The 20686-nt window shown below is 47.0% G+C and overlaps 3 protein-coding genes across 3 annotated transcripts in view; 1 reads left to right on the forward strand and 2 right to left on the reverse strand.

The window, feature by feature from the left end:
- On the reverse strand, nt 1-6789 carry CLEC3B (C-type lectin domain family 3 member B). Its single transcript, NM_001396523.1, has 3 exons — nt 6336-6789; nt 2978-3076; nt 1-1771 (listed from the first exon to the last, which is right to left on the reverse strand). Exons 1-3 carry the CDS (start codon nt 6439-6441, stop codon nt 1371-1373), a joined length of 606 nt encoding a protein of 201 aa, NP_001383452.1. The 5' UTR covers nt 6442-6789; the 3' UTR covers nt 1-1370.
- Nucleotides 1-17916, forward strand: part of CDCP1 (CUB domain containing protein 1) — a 48550-nt gene extending 30634 nt beyond the window's left edge. The window contains exons 8-9 of the transcript XR_005857723.2: nt 2346-16263; nt 17781-17916. The gene's annotated coding sequence lies outside the window, so the exon portion shown is untranslated. The remainder of the gene's footprint in view (nt 1-2345; nt 16264-17780) is intronic.
- EXOSC7 (exosome component 7) overlaps nt 15789-20686 on the reverse strand; it is a 19483-nt gene continuing 14585 nt past the window's right edge. Inside the window, 3 exon segments of the mRNA NM_001252154.1 lie at nt 15789-16461; nt 18792-18947; nt 19861-19984. Of these exon segments, the coding sequence (NP_001239083.1) occupies nt 16357-16461; nt 18792-18947; nt 19861-19984 (385 nt within the window). The 3' untranslated portion in view covers nt 15789-16356.

Here is a 20686-nt window from a genome sequence, read left to right on the forward strand (position 1 = left end):
CTTCAGCAAGCTATATATATTTTTATTTCGTATTCATCTGAACAGCAGAAAGTTTGGCAATAATGACAGCCTGGGAAGTATGCACTGTGTGTGTGTGTTTTGACCCCTCCAGCTTGGCTCTCCCGTATGACATTCTGGAATCCCCACCACCATGCTGGTTTTAGGCAAAGCAGCAAATGGAAACACTTCTCCCAAGGGCTCCCCATGAACATATGATTGCCATTGGGCTGCCCTCTGCCCGGTCATGCCAGGGATGTGTAACCCAAAGAACTGGGCCAGCACCGAGCACTGGGTGTTCAAAGAGCTACTGGTGTGCTTCGGCCAGCAGTCAGCAAATCAGTGTTGGCAAGGCTGTGATTGCCTTTCCATCATTCCAATTGATATTCCAATTTTTTTCAACCCTTTTCTCAGCAGAAAGTTACCAAGGCCAGGTCTTTAGTTTTACCAGCACGTGTTGTACTCAGCACATTCGTGTTTGCTGAGGACTGGGCCTTGACCAACAAGGGCTGGAGTAATTCATTGCTAATACAGGCCCTAGAACTCCTAAAGTGGCTGAAGTCAGACTTGTCGGGATTTGCTTTTGGTAGTTAGTTGTCTTCTACAGGACAGCTTATTACCAGATAGTGTTGCAGGTTATTTGTTTACCCAATACCTTCACCTTCTGCTCTTAAGAATATATTTCACTGATTATGCTGCAAGTAATCATTGCTTCCTGCATGGTGCAGGAGTTGTGGCAGGAACTGTGAAAGATCTGATGCTGGGACTAGCTCCCTCACTGAGATAAGTGAGTCACTTTCTTCTGACTGATGAGAAAAGGATCAAAAAAAGGGGAATGCTTGTGGAAAAGACACCTCTCCCCTCAGCACGCCAGCCCCTTGAGCAGCGTGATACTGGGCCAACAGTTCCAACAGTGCTTGGGTACGAGGCCAACGGTTCTGAACACAAAGCAGGAATAACACACTCTGCTCTCTGAGACAGGATCCCGATCCCTTTGCCAGGGCCTGCAGGGGAATGAGGCCTGAGGAGAAGGCACAGACTGGCATTGCCAGTGTCCCAGCAAGGTTCAGCGAGGTGACAACGGAGGCTGCAGAGCGACAGCCTGAGCAGCCCACATGGCTGTTGATGAGGCTGGGCTGTCGCACCGGGTCTTCGTCGAAACCACCTCATCAGTTCCCTGTGTACAAAAATATATCTATACACCATGCCATAGGGAGAGGGATGCAAATGGGGCTGGGTGCAGCCGAGTGAAAGGCAGCGCAGCTCTGACCTGATACCAGGCAATGGCGGCTGCCCCGGTCGCAGTGCTACGTGGAGGTGCGTGTGGGTGTGTGGGCGTGCACGTAGCCATCCTATAGCTCTACAGAGCCCCGCTACACGATCATGAACTGGCAGACATAGGGCAGCTGCTCCTTGCACCGCTTGTCAAACCACTTGCCCACCGCCACCCCTGACAAGGCCGCGCAGTTTTCCAGCTTGCCGCCATCGGGCTGGGTGGTGATCTCGGTCTCCCAGTTCTTGTAGCGGATGGGGCTACCCGTCATGTCAACCCACTTGCCCTCGGCTACCATGTCGTTGAGGCCCAGCCAGATCTCCGCCTCGTTCCCGATGCTCTTGCGCATGTAGTCGTAGAGCGCGTCGTTCTCCTCTCCACCCTGCGGCGTGCCCAGCGTGCCACCCTGCGAGATGCAGTGCTCGCTGGCCTCGTGATATGTCTTGCTCTCAGAGAACGCCAGGAAGCACTTCAGGTGAATTTTGGTGCCTTTCAGGCAGACTGAGAGGTTGCCACGAGAATGGAACAGAGAGACAACAAGAGAATTGTGTTTAAAATGGACGCCCAGCAAACACAGCATGTGCATCCCTCAGGGCCCCTCGTCACAGGAGGAACGTGGCCTCCCAATTTGGAAACAGCCTCCCAAAAAGGTCCCAGGGCTGATCCCACCCTTGGTGTGCTCAAGTTGAGGCTACGCTCTCTGGAGCCAGTTTCTTGGGGTACAACGTATCCCTGCTGGGGACTGGGGCATTTAGGGAAAAGCAGCCTGCCATTCCAATTCAACCATCTTGATTATGCAAGAGTGAAAAAAAAAATGCCTTTTTAAATAGGTTTTGATCAGAAGCGTTGTGCTTACAGAGGTGGAGGTCATCAGAGGAAATTTCTACTTGCCTCTGATTTCATTGTTAAGAATAGCAACCTTTTAATTTTGAAGCTTTAAACCCTGAGAATGCAGGGCACTCTATCCAAAGAATAGCTCATCAGAGCTATGCATTAATATCCAAACTGCTTACGTTTCAGTGACTCTGAGCTTGGATCTAAAGCCCTGATTTTGCTTGTGTTTCTTTTCTTTTAGGGAGAGAATTCTCCTTAACTTGCACTTTCAGCGCATTTCTGCTTCATGTTCTGCAGCTCCCTCTCCTACTGGTGTCATGGAGTTTGCACAGAATAACCATGGAGCACATCTGCAAAAAGAAATTTGGGGGCCTGTACTCCATGCCTGTCTCACAAGGCATGGGGGGACCAACCTGCAGTGAGGTTGCCTGGGCAAGAGCATGGAATGTATGAGGGATTAGGTAATCAGCTCCCCAGGCTTCAGACAAAAGCCTGAGGCAAAGAATAAAGCTCATTTGACTGAGGTTGAGAATAATCTATCACCTGTCTTGCTGATTCATGATGGAAAATGAACATCTGGCTTAGTGTCACAGGAATATCAATAGCTTTGCAAATGGGAAGCTCTAAGGCATAAAGAAGGGGGCCATATGCTGCACAATGCTCGTCATTAACTGCCTAAGGCAATTCCGGTGCCTGCAGGAGCTTCACAGAGACCACACTTTGCTTTGATCCCCAGTTCACTCCACGTGTTGGACACATCATCACGGCATGCTTGGGTATCCCTTGTCAACATCACATGGAACAATGATAACCACTTTAAAAGCACCTCCTCTCTCTAAGCAAAAGCCATGCCTTCTTCAAGGAGTCCTTTACCTGTCTGAAGTGCTTGCTTCTCCTTCAGTAGAGCAACCTCCTGAGAGATGTTGTCAATCATGGCCTTCAGGTCTTCAATCATTTTGAGGCTCACACCATCTGTTGGAGAAGTCCAGAGAGAGCATAAACATCCACCACAGCCCCAAAGGAGGCAGCTGGAGCTGTTCCTATCATCAAAAGTCCCCACCTCCCTGCCCACAGGGAAAGACAAAAAAGATTCCCACAGCCAATATCTGTATCCTAGTACATCTATCAGATGGCATTTACTCATTAGTCTGGTTGCACCATCAGCCCAGGTCCGTCAGGCTGGGTTTTGGGGCATCGCTCTCCTTACTTGTTAACCACCCACTCCTGGATTCAAGCATGGGCAGTGGTGGCACCAGTTCTGGGACTGCTGGCTCTGGGTGAATGACATGGCTGATCCAAGCACCATGGCTAAATATTCACGATGTTTCCAGCATGCAAGATGGTGTCAGGCAGGGGAGTTGTGGTGACAGCAGCACCACTGCAGCGGGCTGCTCAAGCTAAAGCATTTGGGACCTCAGATTCTGCTGCTGTACATTAGTATTGCATGGGGAGACCTGCCCAAAATTATTCTGGGAAAGAGAAGTGTCATCTGTGGCTTCCTTAGGTGAGAAGTGCAGCAGAACACTTTCATTGCAGCCTCCTTTATAAAGTTAGTCTTTCCTCTACTGCAAGCCACTGTGATGTCTCCTAAGACACAGTGAGGAGAATGAGCTGCAAGAAACTCATCCCTGCAGTAAGATTTTGCTAGCATTAAATGGAGTCCTGTATCATGGATCACGCTGTTACCAGGAAGGCCACCAACCCATGGCTTAGCACCAGCCCTTCTCTCTCTGGTTTCTCCTGCATAGAATGACTGGTATGAAATGGAGGAGGTGAAAGATGGGACATAAAGGCATTTGTGGTCATTGCACTATATCTGCCGCTCCTTAGTTTGCCCACAGAGCATCAAGAGAGGCTTCCTTTGGGGTCAGGGAGCTGGGGAGCCAAGCCATCAAGTGAGGCAAGTGGGGAAGGAACTTGGACGCTCACCAAAACCACCAGCCTGATGATTACATGTGTCATGAATACAAAAGCACAGACAAACCAGGAGAAGAGCCTTAAGCTGCTTTGCTCCTTGCTCAGTTAACCTTAATGGGTTCAGTTGCATTTCAGGCTTTAGCTATTATTTTGGTGCCTTGATGAAAATACTTTGTGGGAAACAGCTAATTAGCACAATTGTTTATCTACATAAGCCTCTTTTCTAGCAGAACAAATGTCCCTCAGGTTTAAGTAACATCCAAAGGCCGTGGTGAGGCACTCTCAGTGAGTCTTGCCAGGGCAGCTCCATGCATTGCTCCATCTGGGAGCAAGAGTAGTATTTGTCTGTGCACCTCTTCTTCCTGAAGGCTGATCTCTGCAAGCTGCGATCAAAGCTGTTGCAGTTGGCTTTGGGGCTGCTGAAGCCAGCAGTGTGTCAGTGCTGCACCTGAGAGCCAGAGCAAGCCCTGGGGTGGCCACCCCTGAGCAGGAAGGCTGAGGACAGGGGCAAGAAGAGGGGGGAATTGCAGAAGGATCTGGGTCGTGATGCTCTGGTTATGAAAATTTCACAAGCAATGTGTTTGAGGCTGCAAATGATGGCTCAGGGCTGATTTTACTTGTTGTAATGGTATGTTGCATAAGCTGTGCCTCAGCCCAGCATGTTCCTGGAGCACAGGAGGGGACGGGGAACCTCTGCATGGGGTTTGTGTTGCTGGAAATGTCCTCAGGCACTTTCTGAGGTCTCCTCCTTACTGACATTGAGGCTCTGAGATCACAGGGGAACTGGGGCAGAGTCAGGAATAGAGCCCATGTCAGCCTCTCCATGCTGATTTGCAACTACCTGCATCTGGACTCCAAATACCTTAAAAATATGTGTAGGAGCTACACAGAAGTGCTCCCTCTGTGTCCCCACGGACTCTGCCTGGCTGTGATCAGGGGAAGCCCCCAGTGCCAGGGGTCCCTAGCCTGGACCCTCTCCCACTGGCATCACCCCTGCAGCTGTAGCCACCCCACCCCACCAGGGTTTAGAGAGGATTTGCTGAAGTGCTGGCAGCTGGAGCAATTACTGGGAGCAATTTGAGAGGGGAATAAAACAACGGGCAAAGTGAATGTGTTATTTCAGCATTTTTGAAATGGTAGTTTTGGGTTTTTCTTGGTGAAACGGCACCGTTTTTGCTCTGAAGGAGATCCAAATGTAAGCAATAATTACATCGCGAAGAAAGAAAAGAAATAGCGCAAAGAAAGAAAAGAGAGAAAAGAGCTGAAAAGGCTCAGCTCAAAGCATTGACTTCTTTTCTTCTGTTTGCGGCTTGGCCACGCAGATTAAGAAATACAAACCCAACAAAATGCCCCAATTCTCCCATGACTTCGTCCTGTCCGAACCATCCCAGTGAAGGGCAGGGGGACCAGGAGGGGGGTTGCTGGTGGCCTTCACTCCCTTCATCTGGCCACCAAGTGGGACAGGAGCAAGGATGGGAGACAGGAGAGTGACATCGCATCCTTACCACGAGTGGCTTTGGAGGTGGCAAGGGATGAAGAGGAGCTCCAGGAGATGGGGCTTCCCTCACTTCCAGTGATAGAGAGAGAAAGATAAGCCCTCCTTAAGAAACGAGATTCCCTCCTGCTACATCCCAGAAGTGCAATGCATGTAAATGCCCTGCATCAATCTAAGGTGGTATTTTTGCTACACGACACAGGCAGAAACCTCTGCCGTGGACTGAGCAGATCTGCACCAATTTCATCGAGAGATCCACTGGGAGAAAATGAAAAAGTTTCTCAAGGATGGGATCTGACAAAAATAGCTGCTGGGAGAGCATGGCCAAGTGAATTCCTGGGATGCTTCCTTCCCACTCTCGTTTGCTCCGAAGAGTGAAGTGCCTGCAAAGCAGCTCACTGCCTGCTCTGTGCTCTGGGTGTCTGCTCTGGGCTGCGGAGAGGAGGGATGAGGAGGAAAGCACTTGAAAACGATGAGCCGCGCTGCTTGTAATAGGTGATGTACTTCTGCCACAGCTGCCACTTAACTTCTGGGAAATGAATGAGCAGAGGTAGGGGCTGGAGGAAGGGAGATTGTAACGGAGGGGAAGTTTGGGGAGGGCCCTCTGACCCTCAGGCTGTCCCACTGCATGCATTCAGTACACAACCCGCCCAAACCACTTCTCTATCCTTTCTAACTTATGAAAGCATACCTACAGGCGTTAGAAGGAAAAGAGGCTTCCTTGGGTTTTTAAAAGCTAAAAGCTCCATCAGAGCACCCCTAACGGTGCAGACTGCCCCCCACCCACGCCCAGCAGGATCCCTCAGGCTTGGCCCTTACCTTTCTTGGAGGCCGCCGGCTTCTGCCTGCCCTTGCCATTCTGCTGGACGGAGATGTGGGCGAGGGAGACGAGGCAGAGCAGCAGGCAGGCTCCCCGCAGCGCCATGCCGAGCACTGAGCTGAGCGGGACTGACTGTGCTCGGCCCGGCACGCCGGCTTTAATGAGCAGTGTCTGGCCAAGGAGCTGGCCCCGGGCTGCTCGCAGCTTCCAGAGGCCGCAGGGAGGGCCCAAGCGGCTCTGGCCAATGCTGAGAGCAGCCCAGCCAGCTTTTCTTGCTTGTTTTTGTTAAAAAGTAATAGAAACAAAACAAAAACAAAAACAAAAAACCCCCCCACACACAAAAAACCCCACAAGCCTACTGAGAGGCAATTCAGCTGAACCTGAGGGAACGGTTGGGAATAGAGTTGGAATGATTCCCTGTGACTCTCAGCACAGCGCCAAGAGATTGGTCTCACGTTTCAGCGATGGCAGTGGCACACAAAACCCCCAGCACTCCTCCCCTCATTTAACTCAGAATGTGTAGCATCAGTGCTTGTTCTCCTCGGGGTTAAACCAACCCAGCTTTCCCTGCATGCCAAACCAGGCAGCAGAGGCTGGCAATGGTGCAGGACAGGGAGGTTCTGGCCTTGGGCGGTGCCCTCATGGGTGTTTGCCACTGCTTCTCCTTGTGCCCATGGGGCTGGGGACAGCTCTGGGTGTTCATGTTCGATATTGATTCCTGTGCCACCAGGGGGAGAGCCGCACTGGAAGCAAGTTGAGCACCCAGGTGTCTTCCCCATGGCCACTCACATAATGTGGCTCCCCGCTCAGAATGGGGAACCTTAAGGCTTATAAACAGCCCTGAGCTGTGAAATGGGATGAACATGGCTTGGGGTGGTGGGAACGCGTCCCACAAAGGTGTTTTGCTCTCACAGGGTCTCAGGGTCACTTCACAGCAGCACTGTGGCCTAAGCCCAAATCACTGCTGGGTTTATGGGGAGCTGCAGTTGCTCTGGAGCTGCATCACAGGGGGTGAGTCCTTCCTGTGGGAGGAACAGGAATCTCCCAGCAAGTGGAATGAATTCACATATGGAGAGAGGAAGGACAAAGTGCTTTGTGCAGCTATCATTAACTGAAATCCATTCAGGGAAAAAAATATAACAAAAGCAAGATGCTGCCCAGCACACTGGGAACCGCTAGAGTTACATAAGCATAAAAGAGCTGAGATAAAAAGGGGTATGCATGGAAAAAGACCTGCTGTTGATTTAGTTTGGCTGCAGCTATGTTACACTGCCTAGCTCCTGTGCTGAGCAGGCAAAGCCCTCACTCACTCCTACCTGAACAGAGCTCAGCAGCAGTCCAAACTTCAAAGCCAAGGAAATGGGTTTGATCTTCACTCCCTGTTACCACAAACACACACGCACAGTCCCACTCAGACTCAAGCAAGAGAACAAATATTTGGGGGGATTCATCACCTTCCTTCCTGGCCTCTCCCTAAGAAAAATGGAGCTCCAGAGGTGCCAAACATCTTCACACCCATGTGTGTTCCCTTCCCTTGACACTCGAGCAGCATCTCTCTATCCAAAAAGGCTTTTGGTTAGCTCAGCACCTCCCGGTTTTCCTTGGCTGCGGATTTGCTCGCCTGTCATTTCTCCGATTCATGTTCTGCCACACAGGGAAAAAACTGAAACACTCTCTGTGAAACACAACTCGGGTGTGGAGCCACCTGGTCCCTGCCCACAGGATTTGGATGGCTGTGGTTCCCGAAGGGGAAGGCTTTTGGCCAGCACCATCTCAACATGTGGTTTGCAGCAAACAGGTCCCTCCTGCGGCAGCCAGCAGGTACCAGGTTTTTACCAGGTTCACCACAGGTGGGACTTCCACCTGCCATGAATGCCGAGTGTCACCTTTGCTTTTCTTGGAGGCTCAAAAAGCTCATCTCCGTGAGATCTATTTGACAGAGGCTAACACAGACAGAAAATTGAAATGTTTGGCATTGCAAAAGTTCCGAAACCCGCATGAACACACTCAACAGTACAAAGCTCAGGGGCTGCTGTAGCAGGTCCAGGACTGGGATGCTTGTGAGGAAGAGCATGGTATGGGTTGGAGGGTTCTTGCCCACACAAAGCGCACACCCTGTCTGGGCTTCTGCTGAGACCTGAGACTCCTATTAAATAACAGGGACATCAATGGCCTTTTGTGTGCTGGCATCTCAGCCAGATAGAACACTTCTGAGATCTGGGTGACTCACATATGTTATGTAATCGAGGCGGGTAGAGGTAATCCTCTTCACTAGATGAACTAATACAACTGGAAGACGATGAGGTTTTGGCCACTGGAATCTCTCCTCTTCCAGGCTGAAAGCTGGAAGTGAAGAAGCAAGAAGGGCCACAGCTGGGAGCCTCCTTAATCACAGATAATGAGAGGGAAGGAGTGGGACTTGTGGAAGGGAGTGGTGGGTAACTCACAGAAGGGCTAACTAGGGGGAGGAATGCAAGACGCCGCCAAGAAACCAATTTTATTGTTCATATTATTTATATATAAAATCTGGAATTCAGAATTCTACTTTCCAGTAGAAGTACTTTACTCTCTTGCTTCAAGATGGGTCTGTGGTCAGACAGACAGCAACTCCTGTTAGCTGTAAGGAGACCAGTTTGAGGTAAAAAGAGAGAGCAAGAGAGAGTGTGCTTAGGAAGACTGCCCAAGGACTGCAGAGGTTTACGTGGCTCTGGGAAACCCAATAAGTAGACTGAGATGCTGGATTTGGAGAGGGTTCAGCCAGCAAAACAGTGGCTGGAAGGAGCCCATGGAAGGAAGCTGGATGCTCCTGGCAATGATGCAGACCTGTGATTTCTTGCCCAGCTGGGCAAGGAAATGGGCAGCGAGATCAGAGGCAATTTTGATCCAGCTCCAAGGAAACGAGTGGGGATTGCCAAGCCAAGTAATGCACAAGTGCCGCCACACAATGGCTGGAAAGTAGAAGGGTGGACTAGATAACAGCTTTCACACGGTTATTATCGACATAGGCAATCACCGGCCTTGGCTACTCAAGGCTAAGCTACCAGCCCAAAGGCAGGCTGCAGCAATGCCAAGCCACGCTCACTCCTCACAGGGCAGCAGGAGCACAGAAAGGCTGCAGCCCCTCTCCTCTGGGAAGTGTCCTGCGTGGTGGAGATTTGAAAGCATCTTCACACATGGGCCATGCAACAACTTCAGGAAGGAACAGAAGAGAAACAGTGGTGGACAGTAGAAATGTATTCTGAGGATGTGGGAGAGCAGAGGAAAATCTCTGGTGTTAGCCACCTTGTGAACTTGTGTTGGCATTGGTCCTGATTTCCGCCAGCATAAACAACATCAGAACAGGTTAAAATGGAATGAGCTGAATCTATGGATCATTGTTTCAGGAGAAGGAACACGATAATACTTCAGGAAAGGGTGGTTTTCATAAGGACAATGATGGGGAAAATGAAGGAGCCAGCGCTTTGCCAAAATGTTCTCTCCAGTACCAGCACTTGGAAACTGGCCTTGAGCCTAAGGAGGGAGCTTTTCCATACCCTATGCACTCTACGGGCCAACAGTTCAGAAAGATCTGTGCTAAAAGAGATTCTCAGGCCTTAAACTGAGCCCAGTTAAAGCCAAACCACTTGAGTTCAAGTGCCAGGAGCTGCTCAGCATCTTCCCATTTCCAAAAGGAGCTGCACCAAAGGACTCACCCCCTCTTCTGCTCAGAGCACGTAGACTCCGCTGGGCTAGGGGGACACCCATCCGTCTTCACTGCTTTTCTTTGCCAATCATTCATAGCCTGAAGTCTGACCAGCCAAAAGAAAACTGTAGCCACGTGTCTAAATTGAACGCTAAATCTCTGGAGAAATTCCTGATTGTGTAGGTTTGCAGAGCAGACTGAGAAATCGTCCGTCTCACCATCAGCAGAAGTGAAGACACTGCCGAAGTTGAAGTCAGTATTTTGGGACTGGGAAGCAGACAGCTGTTCTGCCAGCTTGCAGTGTGGTTGCGTGTTTTCCCCATCATTGAGCAACTGGTTTGCCTCCATGTAGCTGCAGATGCTGAATTAGGGGGCTGTAAGAGAATTTCTATGAATTTCATGAATTCAGAGAAAGAGCTGCACGACCGGACAGTGGGAAGAAAGCAATGTGTGTTCTTCAAAAGCTCTATCAGCTCAAAGTTGGAGGAAGGAAGAGGAGTAGGACCTCATTCAGGGCTTTTCAGCACACAGGTTCCCAACCCTGGCAATACCCAAACTTACCATTTGCCAAAATGCAGTGAGAGCACGTGCTGTGAGAATGCTCTGGTGACAGGAGAGGACAGGTTGGTGGCCCTCAGTGCCTCCAACATCTGCACGGAGCTGGCACAGCTGTGCTCCCGCAGTGACAGCTGGGAGACCTACTGGCTGTGCCAGGATGTGGCTGAGATTGCATTTCCTTCTTCCTCTCTCCCACAGTATTAGCAAAGGGGCCTCAGCAGCTATAATTGTTCAAGTCTAAACCATCACATCTGAGCTACCAGTGACATGATACAAGAACTCCAGGGTGCCCGTATTGCTGATCTTAATCAGCAGGATGACAACAGAGGTGTTTATAGAGCTTGTGAGAAAACCTTAGCCTTATTAAAGTGTTCCGATGGGCAAAACTGAGGTTGGAGCTATCGCTGGGGAGTCATTAACAGCAGCACATCAAACAGTCAAGTGTTGTTTTGCAGGAATGGCAAAAATGTGTTACGGGATAGCTAGGAATGCAGCTAATTAAAGGAAGAGCTCTCTCTATAGAGAGAAGGGTGTCAAAGTGCCCAGCTTTCAGTTTGGCCTTTTCCTATTTGCATGTCCATGGAACTCGTGGGAAATGCTGATGGCTGGGAAACCAGGCCACTGTGACTGAGGTCAGGTCACAGAATCACAGAATATCCTGAGATGGAAGGCACCCGCAAGGATTACAGAGCCTCACAGAATATCCTGAGATGGAAGGCACCCGCAAGGATTACAGAGCCCAGCTCTCGGCTTCACACTGGACCACCCCAAATCCAAACCTTGTGTCTGAGAGCGCTGTCCAAACACTCCTTCAACTCTTTAAATACAGTTTTCTTTGTTTCTGGACTCAAGTTCAAACACCCGTGGCTCTGTGTGCAGGACCAGCAATAAGTGCTCTGGTCAGTGACATCTGCTCTGGCTGCTCCAACCAGCCAGGCCCACACGAGTCCCACATTTACAACCAGCCCAGCACAGCGGGAGCTTCCCCAGCACCCACAGCAGCAGAACGGCAGCTCCTCGGGCCCTCCTCACCCCATCCCTTGCAGTGGCCATGCTGGCAGCAGCCATGCTGGTGCCACCTGATGGGCAGCCCCGTCCTGCCCCAATGGCACCTGCAGCTCTCACAGGGCACATGCAGGGGATGGGACGGCACTCCAGGGTGGGACCCACTGCAGGCAGAGGGGACAGCAGCACCAGTTACAGGTTCCTAAATTGAGAGCTCATAGACAAATCTGGAAAGAAGTCTGAGTAATACACCTTCTCCATTCTCAGGTCCTTTTATCTATCTATTTATTTAATGGTTCTGGAAATAAAATGTTTGAATAATTAACTTTTTCAGTTGTCACGACCTTTTAGTCATTCATTCATTCATTTCTTTAATGGTGACATCTCAGACTGATCTTATTTTGTCTCTCAAAAGGAAGCAGAAGCAATGGTTCCAACATCAACTCAATGGTCTTCATTAAAGGAAAGAATCAAGCTCTAGATTCTTAGCCTGTTAATTTCAAGAGATAGTTTCCCCCATGAAGCCTTTCAAGTGGTACTTCCTGATTTGTACTGCTCTCAAGAGTCGTACTATGGCAGTGTTGATCCCACCCTCTGGGAATCTTCGCAGCATATTAGGAAGTCTGAAGATCACATTAGAGACGCAATAAATTGCCAAAACATGAGCTACATCTTATTGGCAGGCATAGGGCAGCTTGCCTGGTATGCATATTTTAGTTTAAAATTTATCTTTGCTTTGGAGTTCATCTAAAGAATGTGTGGGCTGATGCACTTAAACTCGGGCTTCAACATCCAAAAGCACTGCCCTGGGAAGGAATACCAACATCTGCTGTTGCATAGGAAAGATGGGCTGCCCAGAGAAGCTGTAGTGCTCCATCCCTGGAGGCGCTCAAGGCCCGGTTGGATGGGCAGGCTGACCTAGTGGTGGCAACCCTGCCCACAGCAGGGGCTTGGAGCTGGGTGGTCTTTGAGGTCTCTTCCAACCCAAGCCATTCTGTGATTCTATGACACTGGCTCCAGTTCCCGTACTCTCTGCAGTCTGTTGCTGGTAATGGCCATTTCTGTACATCATGGCCATGGGCCTGAGTAGTGAAAGAGGTGTTTCTGTGGGGTTATGGCTGCACAATGGACTTGGATTTTACCTGTTCTTCTCTTGTTTGTAATGAAAAGACTTTGGTTTAGAAAGCTAGTAGCAGAAAATCTCCATTCTTTTCACTAATCGTTGAGTGTGCAGGGCGTCAAGTCAGGCCTGTGGATGAGACTGATCAGGGGTTCATGGGTGACAGAAGACAGAGGGACTGGGCATTCAAGGCTCTAACCCAAAACCAGCACCAGGCACCTGGCAGCACCGTGAGGAGCAAGACCTGGCGGCACCTGCCCCTGCACAGTGAACAGGAGCACCCACGTTGTGTCTCTGTGGCAGCAGCTGGCTCACATCTGCAGGGAATGCAGATGGGAAGGAGCTGAGCAGGAACCAAGGGGTGTGTGAGCAGGGTCAGGCTGTGCTGAAGCAAGTTTTCATGAAGCCTGGCTGAGGGTGAGATGGGCCCTTTCCTCTCCATTGCCTTAGTTCCCCTGTAAGGGGGCAACAAGCTCTCTTCTCCATCCCAAACTAAACAATTCCAATATTGAACTGCTCCCGTAGTTGCAAAATGTTAGCCGATCACGTTTCCTAGACTTGGTAAGTCAGTTTAGTTTCAGGGTGACACATAGCATAGCCCCTACAGAATGAACACAAGCAGCAAACCAGCCACATTTGCTGACCTACAGCCTAGCCCTCGGAGGCCTGCCCCTGTCAAACAGGCCTTTAGGCTGGGATGCACAGGGGAGGTGGGGGAAAACACAAAAACAGGCTAACAACAAGGTAAACTGCAGCTCAGTGCTTTTTGGGTAACACAAGCAGAAGCCTAGCAGGACTCCCCAGACTCCCTGTCTCTAGCACACAACTTTCAGCCTCTCGACACTCCCAGCAGAAGCACTTAATTTCTGGGACAAACACAGAGCTATCCTGCTCCACAGATGTTTCCTTTTAGCTCTGCTGGACTCAAGTCAATGAAAACGTGGCAATATCTGCACAGCAACACATGGAACTTTCCACCAGCCCAAAAGGGAACAGGAGCAGTCTCAGTTGAGGCCTTTATGAAAAATCTCCAATTGCTATTTCTGTTTGGGGTGGAAGGGAGGAGTTAGAGAGCAAAGAAAATAGAAATGGGCAGCATAGTCCTTTGCATGCCTGAGAACCACAGCATCAGAGATTTCTTGGCAGATGTTGTATCAACTGGGAGAGCTGCATGCCCTTTCACCCCTATCTGAGCTTTGTTTATCCATTTGGGCTAAAAGTTGGTAGCAGTAAATCTCCAGGGGCAGCTGAGACTGACCAGCGGCTGCATAATGCTTTTGGCTGGGCTCTTATTTACATCTCAGGGGTAGAAGCAGCCCCAGGCTGAACTGGGGTCACACTCTACCCCACTGCTTTTCAATGCCGGTAGGGAGCATGTGGACCAAACAGGATCCCCAAAGACCTCAAAGTACTCTGCCTGCTTACACAGCTATGGAGGATGGAGGGAAGATGCACACAGTTGAAGGAGCCCAGATCTCAGGCTAAATATCTGTTTTCTCTAGTAAGAAGAGCAGATGGAATGCATGTATATTCACCTCCATGGATGGACCAGTTAACCCACCTGAGGTGTGGTGGGGTTTCTTTTTTCTCCCAGTCTTTGTAACAACTAATTTAACATGAAAAAGACCAGGAGAGGGGCAAGGAAGCATCCTACCACCACTGGTGAAGCTACAACTATCACTGTAATTTGCAAAAAGTCTGAAGTTCCTTCAACTGGAAGGCTACTAGAAATAAATATACTACTACTACAATGGTACAAAAAGCACCCTGAAAATAACCCCAGGGAAATTGCAAATTGGTAATAGAAAAGGCAACAGCTCTGCAAAGAACAGCTGTGGTTTAAGACTTGCAATCCTCATTTAGATTAACCATTTTCTGAAACATTAAACAATACACAACCAAACAAAACCTGCCTTTGATATGCCTAAGGTACTGTAAATGTGTTTGTTTTTTTTCCCTTTAGTCTTCTTTCTTTCTAGAAGTAGCTTTGCATGGCAAGGAATGAAACACATGTACCGTAAAACTTAGGTGAGGTCAGTCTTTGCTTCCCACAAAATAACTCTACTGGAGTAACTGAAGATGATCTACATAATCATCATGACTTCTTGGCTCTTGTTACCATAACTTACCTAACCCGTCACTTAAGGTACTGAGGACCTCCAAACTATTTGAAACAGATATCTTGGGCAAATGTTGTGGAATTTTTCTGCTTGCTCATTATGGTATTGGCTGCACATATTTGACATACACAGCAGCACTGCACTTCACCTTGAATCATTATTTTACCGAGCTCTAGGAAAAGGACTGAAGACATATTGAGATGGCTGTTTTAATGCGAGCATAGCTGTTCTGCACTATATCCATAGCTCACCCTCAACAAACATGTTCTAGCCAAGAAATTTTCTTTATCTGGTATTAGGAAATTACAACAGGAAACTGAGAAAGAGCTGCTTGACTAAAAGGTAAAGGATTTGGGGATTACTGTTGCAGTTTTTGTCATAACATGTTCTAAAGGAACCTTCTAACGCAGCTGAAACACCTTCTTGTAATTTAACTTTTTCCTTCAGGTTCTCCAATCTGTCATCTCTTCCTACCATGCAGGAGGAACAGCTCTTGCTCTTTTCTGTACCAACCAACTGATGCATGCATCCACTGCTTTGAGGATCTGGTGAAAAAACTCAACTGCACACGTTATCTGGCACTTTCTCCTGTATTTCCCAGCTCTGATGTATTCCAATCTTTGTGAAAACAAAGCAGAATAACAAGAGGTTTCCTCTTGTTACAAGCAGTACAACTGCCTCCCTGTTCATTCCAGCTCCAGTCCAGTGAAGCAAAAGCCATGTCTTTCTCACATGTCTTCGTAGAGCAATAGCGGAGGAGAGGCTTTAGCCCTGTAGCACTGCTGCCCCACGCAGCACATTAAGGATCACTACTCACAGCCACTACGCTTTTCCAGCTCAACTAGCAAACTCAGCAAAATTTACTTATTTTCCCTTCAACCTTAGCTGTGCCCCTTCTCCTTAGCCACCATAAGAGGTTTCACCCAGGCTGTTGTATCGGCTGGCAAGAGGAACAGACAGAGCTTTATTTAACAAAATATCTTATTTTAATATATGATTTAGAAACTCGTGAGCACATTGCATTTATAGTAAAATCTAACTTCTTTTTTTTCAAAGAAATGTAAGATAATTTGAAGGAAGACTTGCATTAAGTACTTTTCTCTTTCTCCCATTAATAAGAATTATCTGGCTGATGAACAAAGAAGTTCTAAGAGGCCCAGAACCTGGCTTGTGCTGTACCAAGGACACCCCCACAGATGCTCTCAAACTCAACAGCTGGTCTGCAGAAGTGGAACACATGCGAACAGAATTAAGTGGAACCAACATCAGTCACCCTTGAAAACAGATTTGAGCACTTCCCGTGGTATTGCATCAATTGTTGTTGGTGTGCATCCTAGGTGCAGACAGTTACCCATACGGAAAGCATCCCCTATTTGCTCATTCACATTTAACTATCGCTTTCTTTCAGCTCAGTGACACTTTAGAAGCCTCTTCGTTGGAAGGTAAGCACTGCAACAAAAACATCCTTTCTCTGTATGCAAAACAGACGAGATTGCACAAAGGGTTAAAAACAGTTTTGAACATTTAATAAAAACTCATCCTAGAAATCCAACTTTCTGACGTGTGGTCCCCAAACTCTCTTCTTCATCCAAAACCTTCTGAAGCGATGCGTGCAATGACTTTCCTACTTTCTTTCCGGTCTGCAATGCAAAGAAAGCAAAACAAGTCTGAGACATATGCTTATTAACAGGAAGACAACTCTCACGTCCTTTTGACAAATATTTTCCCTTTAATGATTAATATACACCAGCTGGTATAATAAAAACAAAGTTTTAATTAAGAAAAATTATGCTGGTGGAAGCTCCATTTTAATTTGACTCAGTTCTGGAGAAAGTACACTTAAAGGCAGCACTCCTATTTACCACAGAAGTATTCCACAAACATCAGTGCTAAATGTGCCCCTAGATTGCCCACGAGAACAAATTAAACTCACATCAGGCACAGGCACACGCTCATATTAGCGAGCACGTGCAATACAAAGCAGTACCCTTTCTGTGAAGCACCCTATCATGTGGCCAGAGGTTTTGGTCCAGCATTAAAAGCCCAAAACGTGCATCAGCTGCACCACAGAATCTACCTGTGGGCTAGATTCTTCATTATGCTGTGCAATTCTGTACTGTCCAAGGGCCTCACACGAGTTAACAGGTTTTCTATACAGAAATAAACTCCAGCATTGGAAAATCACCAGGTTTAGTTCTGATAAGCCTCCACTCTTCCTACATGAGTAGCTTCCAAAACTTTGTCATGACGATGCTGTCCTAAGAGACATGTCCTAAGTACATCTGTTCTCTACCACCTTCTGACCTGCAGTCGAATCATTAGGGAATGGAAGTGTCAAGGAGGGGTTATGCAGCTCCTCCGCTGGACATTCCCAGTCTTCCACCCCCTCCTTTTTCCCCCTTGGTACCCTAACTGGGTTGCTGTGTTTGGGGCAGTATCTCTCACCTCCCAAAAAGCATCCTTGTTTCTTCTCATCAGTTTACTCCCTCACTCCCTCAAACTGCTCACCACCAAGAAGACTTCTTCCAAAGCTTAAGCTTTAATGCCTTCCACAAACAAGTAGGGAAAAGAACTCCTAAGCAGAGTAAAACAGTTTGAAGACTCCTACATACACCTCTAATTAGTGTTTATGTAAGTAAGCACTGCATCATCTCAAACACAGTCTTTGAGGGTAGACTATACAATGAAACCACATTAGTTCATTTTCTAGTTAGGGCTCAGTGTAGAGTAAAGTTGGTCATCAAAACAGAACCTCTGATCAATGTTTGCTGCATTTAGACATCAGAAAATTTGCATGAGGGCTGGCTTCTACCTAAATTAAGCACCTCCTACTTTGTAGCAGCCCTAGACCTAAAACCTCAAGTCTTCTGTGACATTACTTAGAATCAGACTCAAGATCCATCAAGGAGGACATATCAGATGTCCATATGAAGTTCTGTTTGTTTTGTTTCTTTTTTAGGATGCCAGATGAGAGATAAACACTACTCATCACTTAACCAGCGGGATAAGTGACTTTTCTGGATGCAAGAAGACCATCACTGGTACCACCAAGATTACAACTCTGGACTGACATCATGAAATAGCGAAGTGCAACATACACTCAACACAAAATTTCCACTTGAGAACAGCTGTTTTCAAACTTGGCTCCAACTCCTGCATTCCTCACTACAGCCATGCTAAAATTAGTTCTGGATCTCTAGGAAACGGAGCCAGTTTTAAGTATTTAATTTTCATTCTGACTCAAAGTTCAAAACCCTTTTCACTTTGATGCTCAAGGCCAAATCCAGGCATGAGAATTTATACTAGAAGATGGTTTCAAGACGAGCCTGAAGAGAAGTTCAAAATGGAATTCTCACATGGATGTGAACAACTCACAGCTAACAGTATTTTAATAGAGTAAGGGCAGATCAAAAACCCAATAATGGAGCAAAGAAAAACGACGGTAAAAGGAGAAGAGCTTATCACAAAACAAATGAGCTGTACTAGAAGAGAACACCATGTTCTAGCCCAGTGAAGTACCAATCCTACTTCCACAGGGACATTACCATGTTAGAAGCTTTGCTCTTTCAATCTTTACAAGAAATAACGAGATAGGGAACATATATTCAATGATCTGATTTTTGGGTGGTGCTGTGTGGAGCCAAGAGTTGGACTTGATGATCCTTATGGGTCCCTTCCAACTTGGGATATTCTATGATCTATGATCTATGTCTTACAGCTGTTAGTTGTCCAACTGAAACAGATGTGAGTACTACACAGTTTAGGTATCCCGAAGTTTTACACAACCTCTATCCATATGAATTTCTGTTTCAAAGGAACTGTCTGTGCCCTGTAACAAGTCCCTTTAAAACCTAATACAAGCACCAGGGTCCTTCCTTTTAAAGTCCTTACTCTAGCTTTTCATATACCCAGGTTCCAGTTCATCCAGTATCATCAGTATGCAAGATAGTAACTGCCCAAAACTTCTTACCTCCATCATTTCAAAAATGCTCTCAGGATCAAGGCTACCTTTCCCTATTTTCTTCATACAAGTGAGGGCACCTTTACTGGTTATAGCAATCAGCAGGCTGGCCAAAGAACAGGCTTCTTCCTGAAGGGTAGCATCCACCACATGCCTATATCCGATCTGTAAGTTAATGACAAAAGAATATGTCAGTTTGCAGTTGTTTAAGTTATTTATTGAGAAATTAAACAGTAAGTTAAGCAGTTATCTGTCAACCTCCTATCCTAACATCATGTAATCTTCGGTAGTATTTAGAGACTGAGTTGGTAGTACATCACTACAACAGCTCTGACCACAAACCACATGCACATATGAAACAGAAGTGAGATGTGCAGGTTTCTGCTTCAGCTTATTTTTTTCTGATCACCCTTTTAACTGTACGGAACTCCATATTCCCTTTTCATCTCAACTCCAAGGATGGACTTCCCTCTCTTCCAGGCAAAAATAACTTGGGACTTCGGTGAGCTCCTGGTTCAGTCAGGTGGACTTCCAACTAGTTATGTAACTTGCTTAAAAGAAATGTCATACAAACTTCCCAGTAACTAAGCTAATCACTAACAGATGCAATGAAGAATGCAGAATCCAGCAGAACAACTGTTAGCTGTGAGCTTCATGTGAAAAAGAAAAGTAAAAACCTGTTTGAAAGGATGATTTCACACCCATGAAAAGGGAGCTCTGCTCCCAGCAACAAACTCCAGGCAGATCACTCAACTTTTGAACTCTGCAACAATGCCCACTTTTTTCAACATACTGGAGCGTTTGTTGCTCTGAATGTTGATTAATGAGTACATGAAAAATACACGGTGATGAGATTTCAAGAATGCATCAAGAGGAAATGCGTAAGTCAGAGAAGGAAAAAAGAATGCTTGTTCAGTAAAAGTGTATGAGCCAACTGGAATACCACCAAGTATGAACATATACACAGTAACCACACAACTAACATCCGTCTTATCTCTAAGGAAAAAAAAAAACACAACAGGTGAAATTAATAGAAACTGAAGTCTCTGGGCAGGTGGTCAGAATTTGCCAGGCTTACTTTGTTTAGTGTGACAATGCAGGGCACATCTTCCACATTAAGTCGAATACAATCATAAGGGTCATCAGAGAGCTCAATCTCTTTAGAGCCTTCTTCATCCTCCAGAACACGCACTTTGGGTATTCTGCAGAAACAGAAGTATGTGCAAATTCAGTATCAGAACAGATAGTGAAATGAGGCTACGTGTTTAGGAAAAGATCCAGGATGTTTATCGAAGCATTAACAACTCACCGAACAAAAGTTGAAAGATATTCAGAATAAGACAGTTTATTTGCGTCATTCAGACCTGTTCATACTGCAGTTCCCTACCTTGCAGACAACCATAAAGCTGTCATAATCACAGCAATTGCATTGCCTGGCAAAGCCATGCCATCAGTAGCAAATGTAAGCAGTAAAGCAGCTCAGGAAACAACGACACCAACTAAAGAGACTTGGGGAAAAGGAGTAAGATGACACCAGTAAAATCCTTTATCTTTAGCAGCTTGGGAAGGTTGGCAAGATATTCTCACTCTTTAGAAGCCAGAAGACTGCTGTTCTAACAACAGATATACAAAAGCAATAGTGAGGGATAAAAACTCTTGTAGGAATGCAATTGTGAGTGATGAGATCTTTCACAAATAAGCCAGACAGGCTCATCAGTGGTACACATAAAATATTTGTCACAGCCTTTTAACGGGAGTTTCAGAGGATAATTTATTACTGCATTCTTAGCATAATGAATAGTCATTTAAATCAATTTAGCAGCAGATGGTATCTCAAGGAGACAAGAAATCGAGCATCTTACATAACCTCATTTATCCAGGTGTCCACTAGAATGCAGTACTGA

The sequence above is a fragment of the Gallus gallus genome, chromosome 2 (genome assembly GCF_016699485.2).
Source record: "Gallus gallus isolate bGalGal1 chromosome 2, bGalGal1.mat.broiler.GRCg7b, whole genome shotgun sequence".
Taxonomy (NCBI): Eukaryota; Metazoa; Chordata; class Aves; order Galliformes; family Phasianidae; genus Gallus; species Gallus gallus.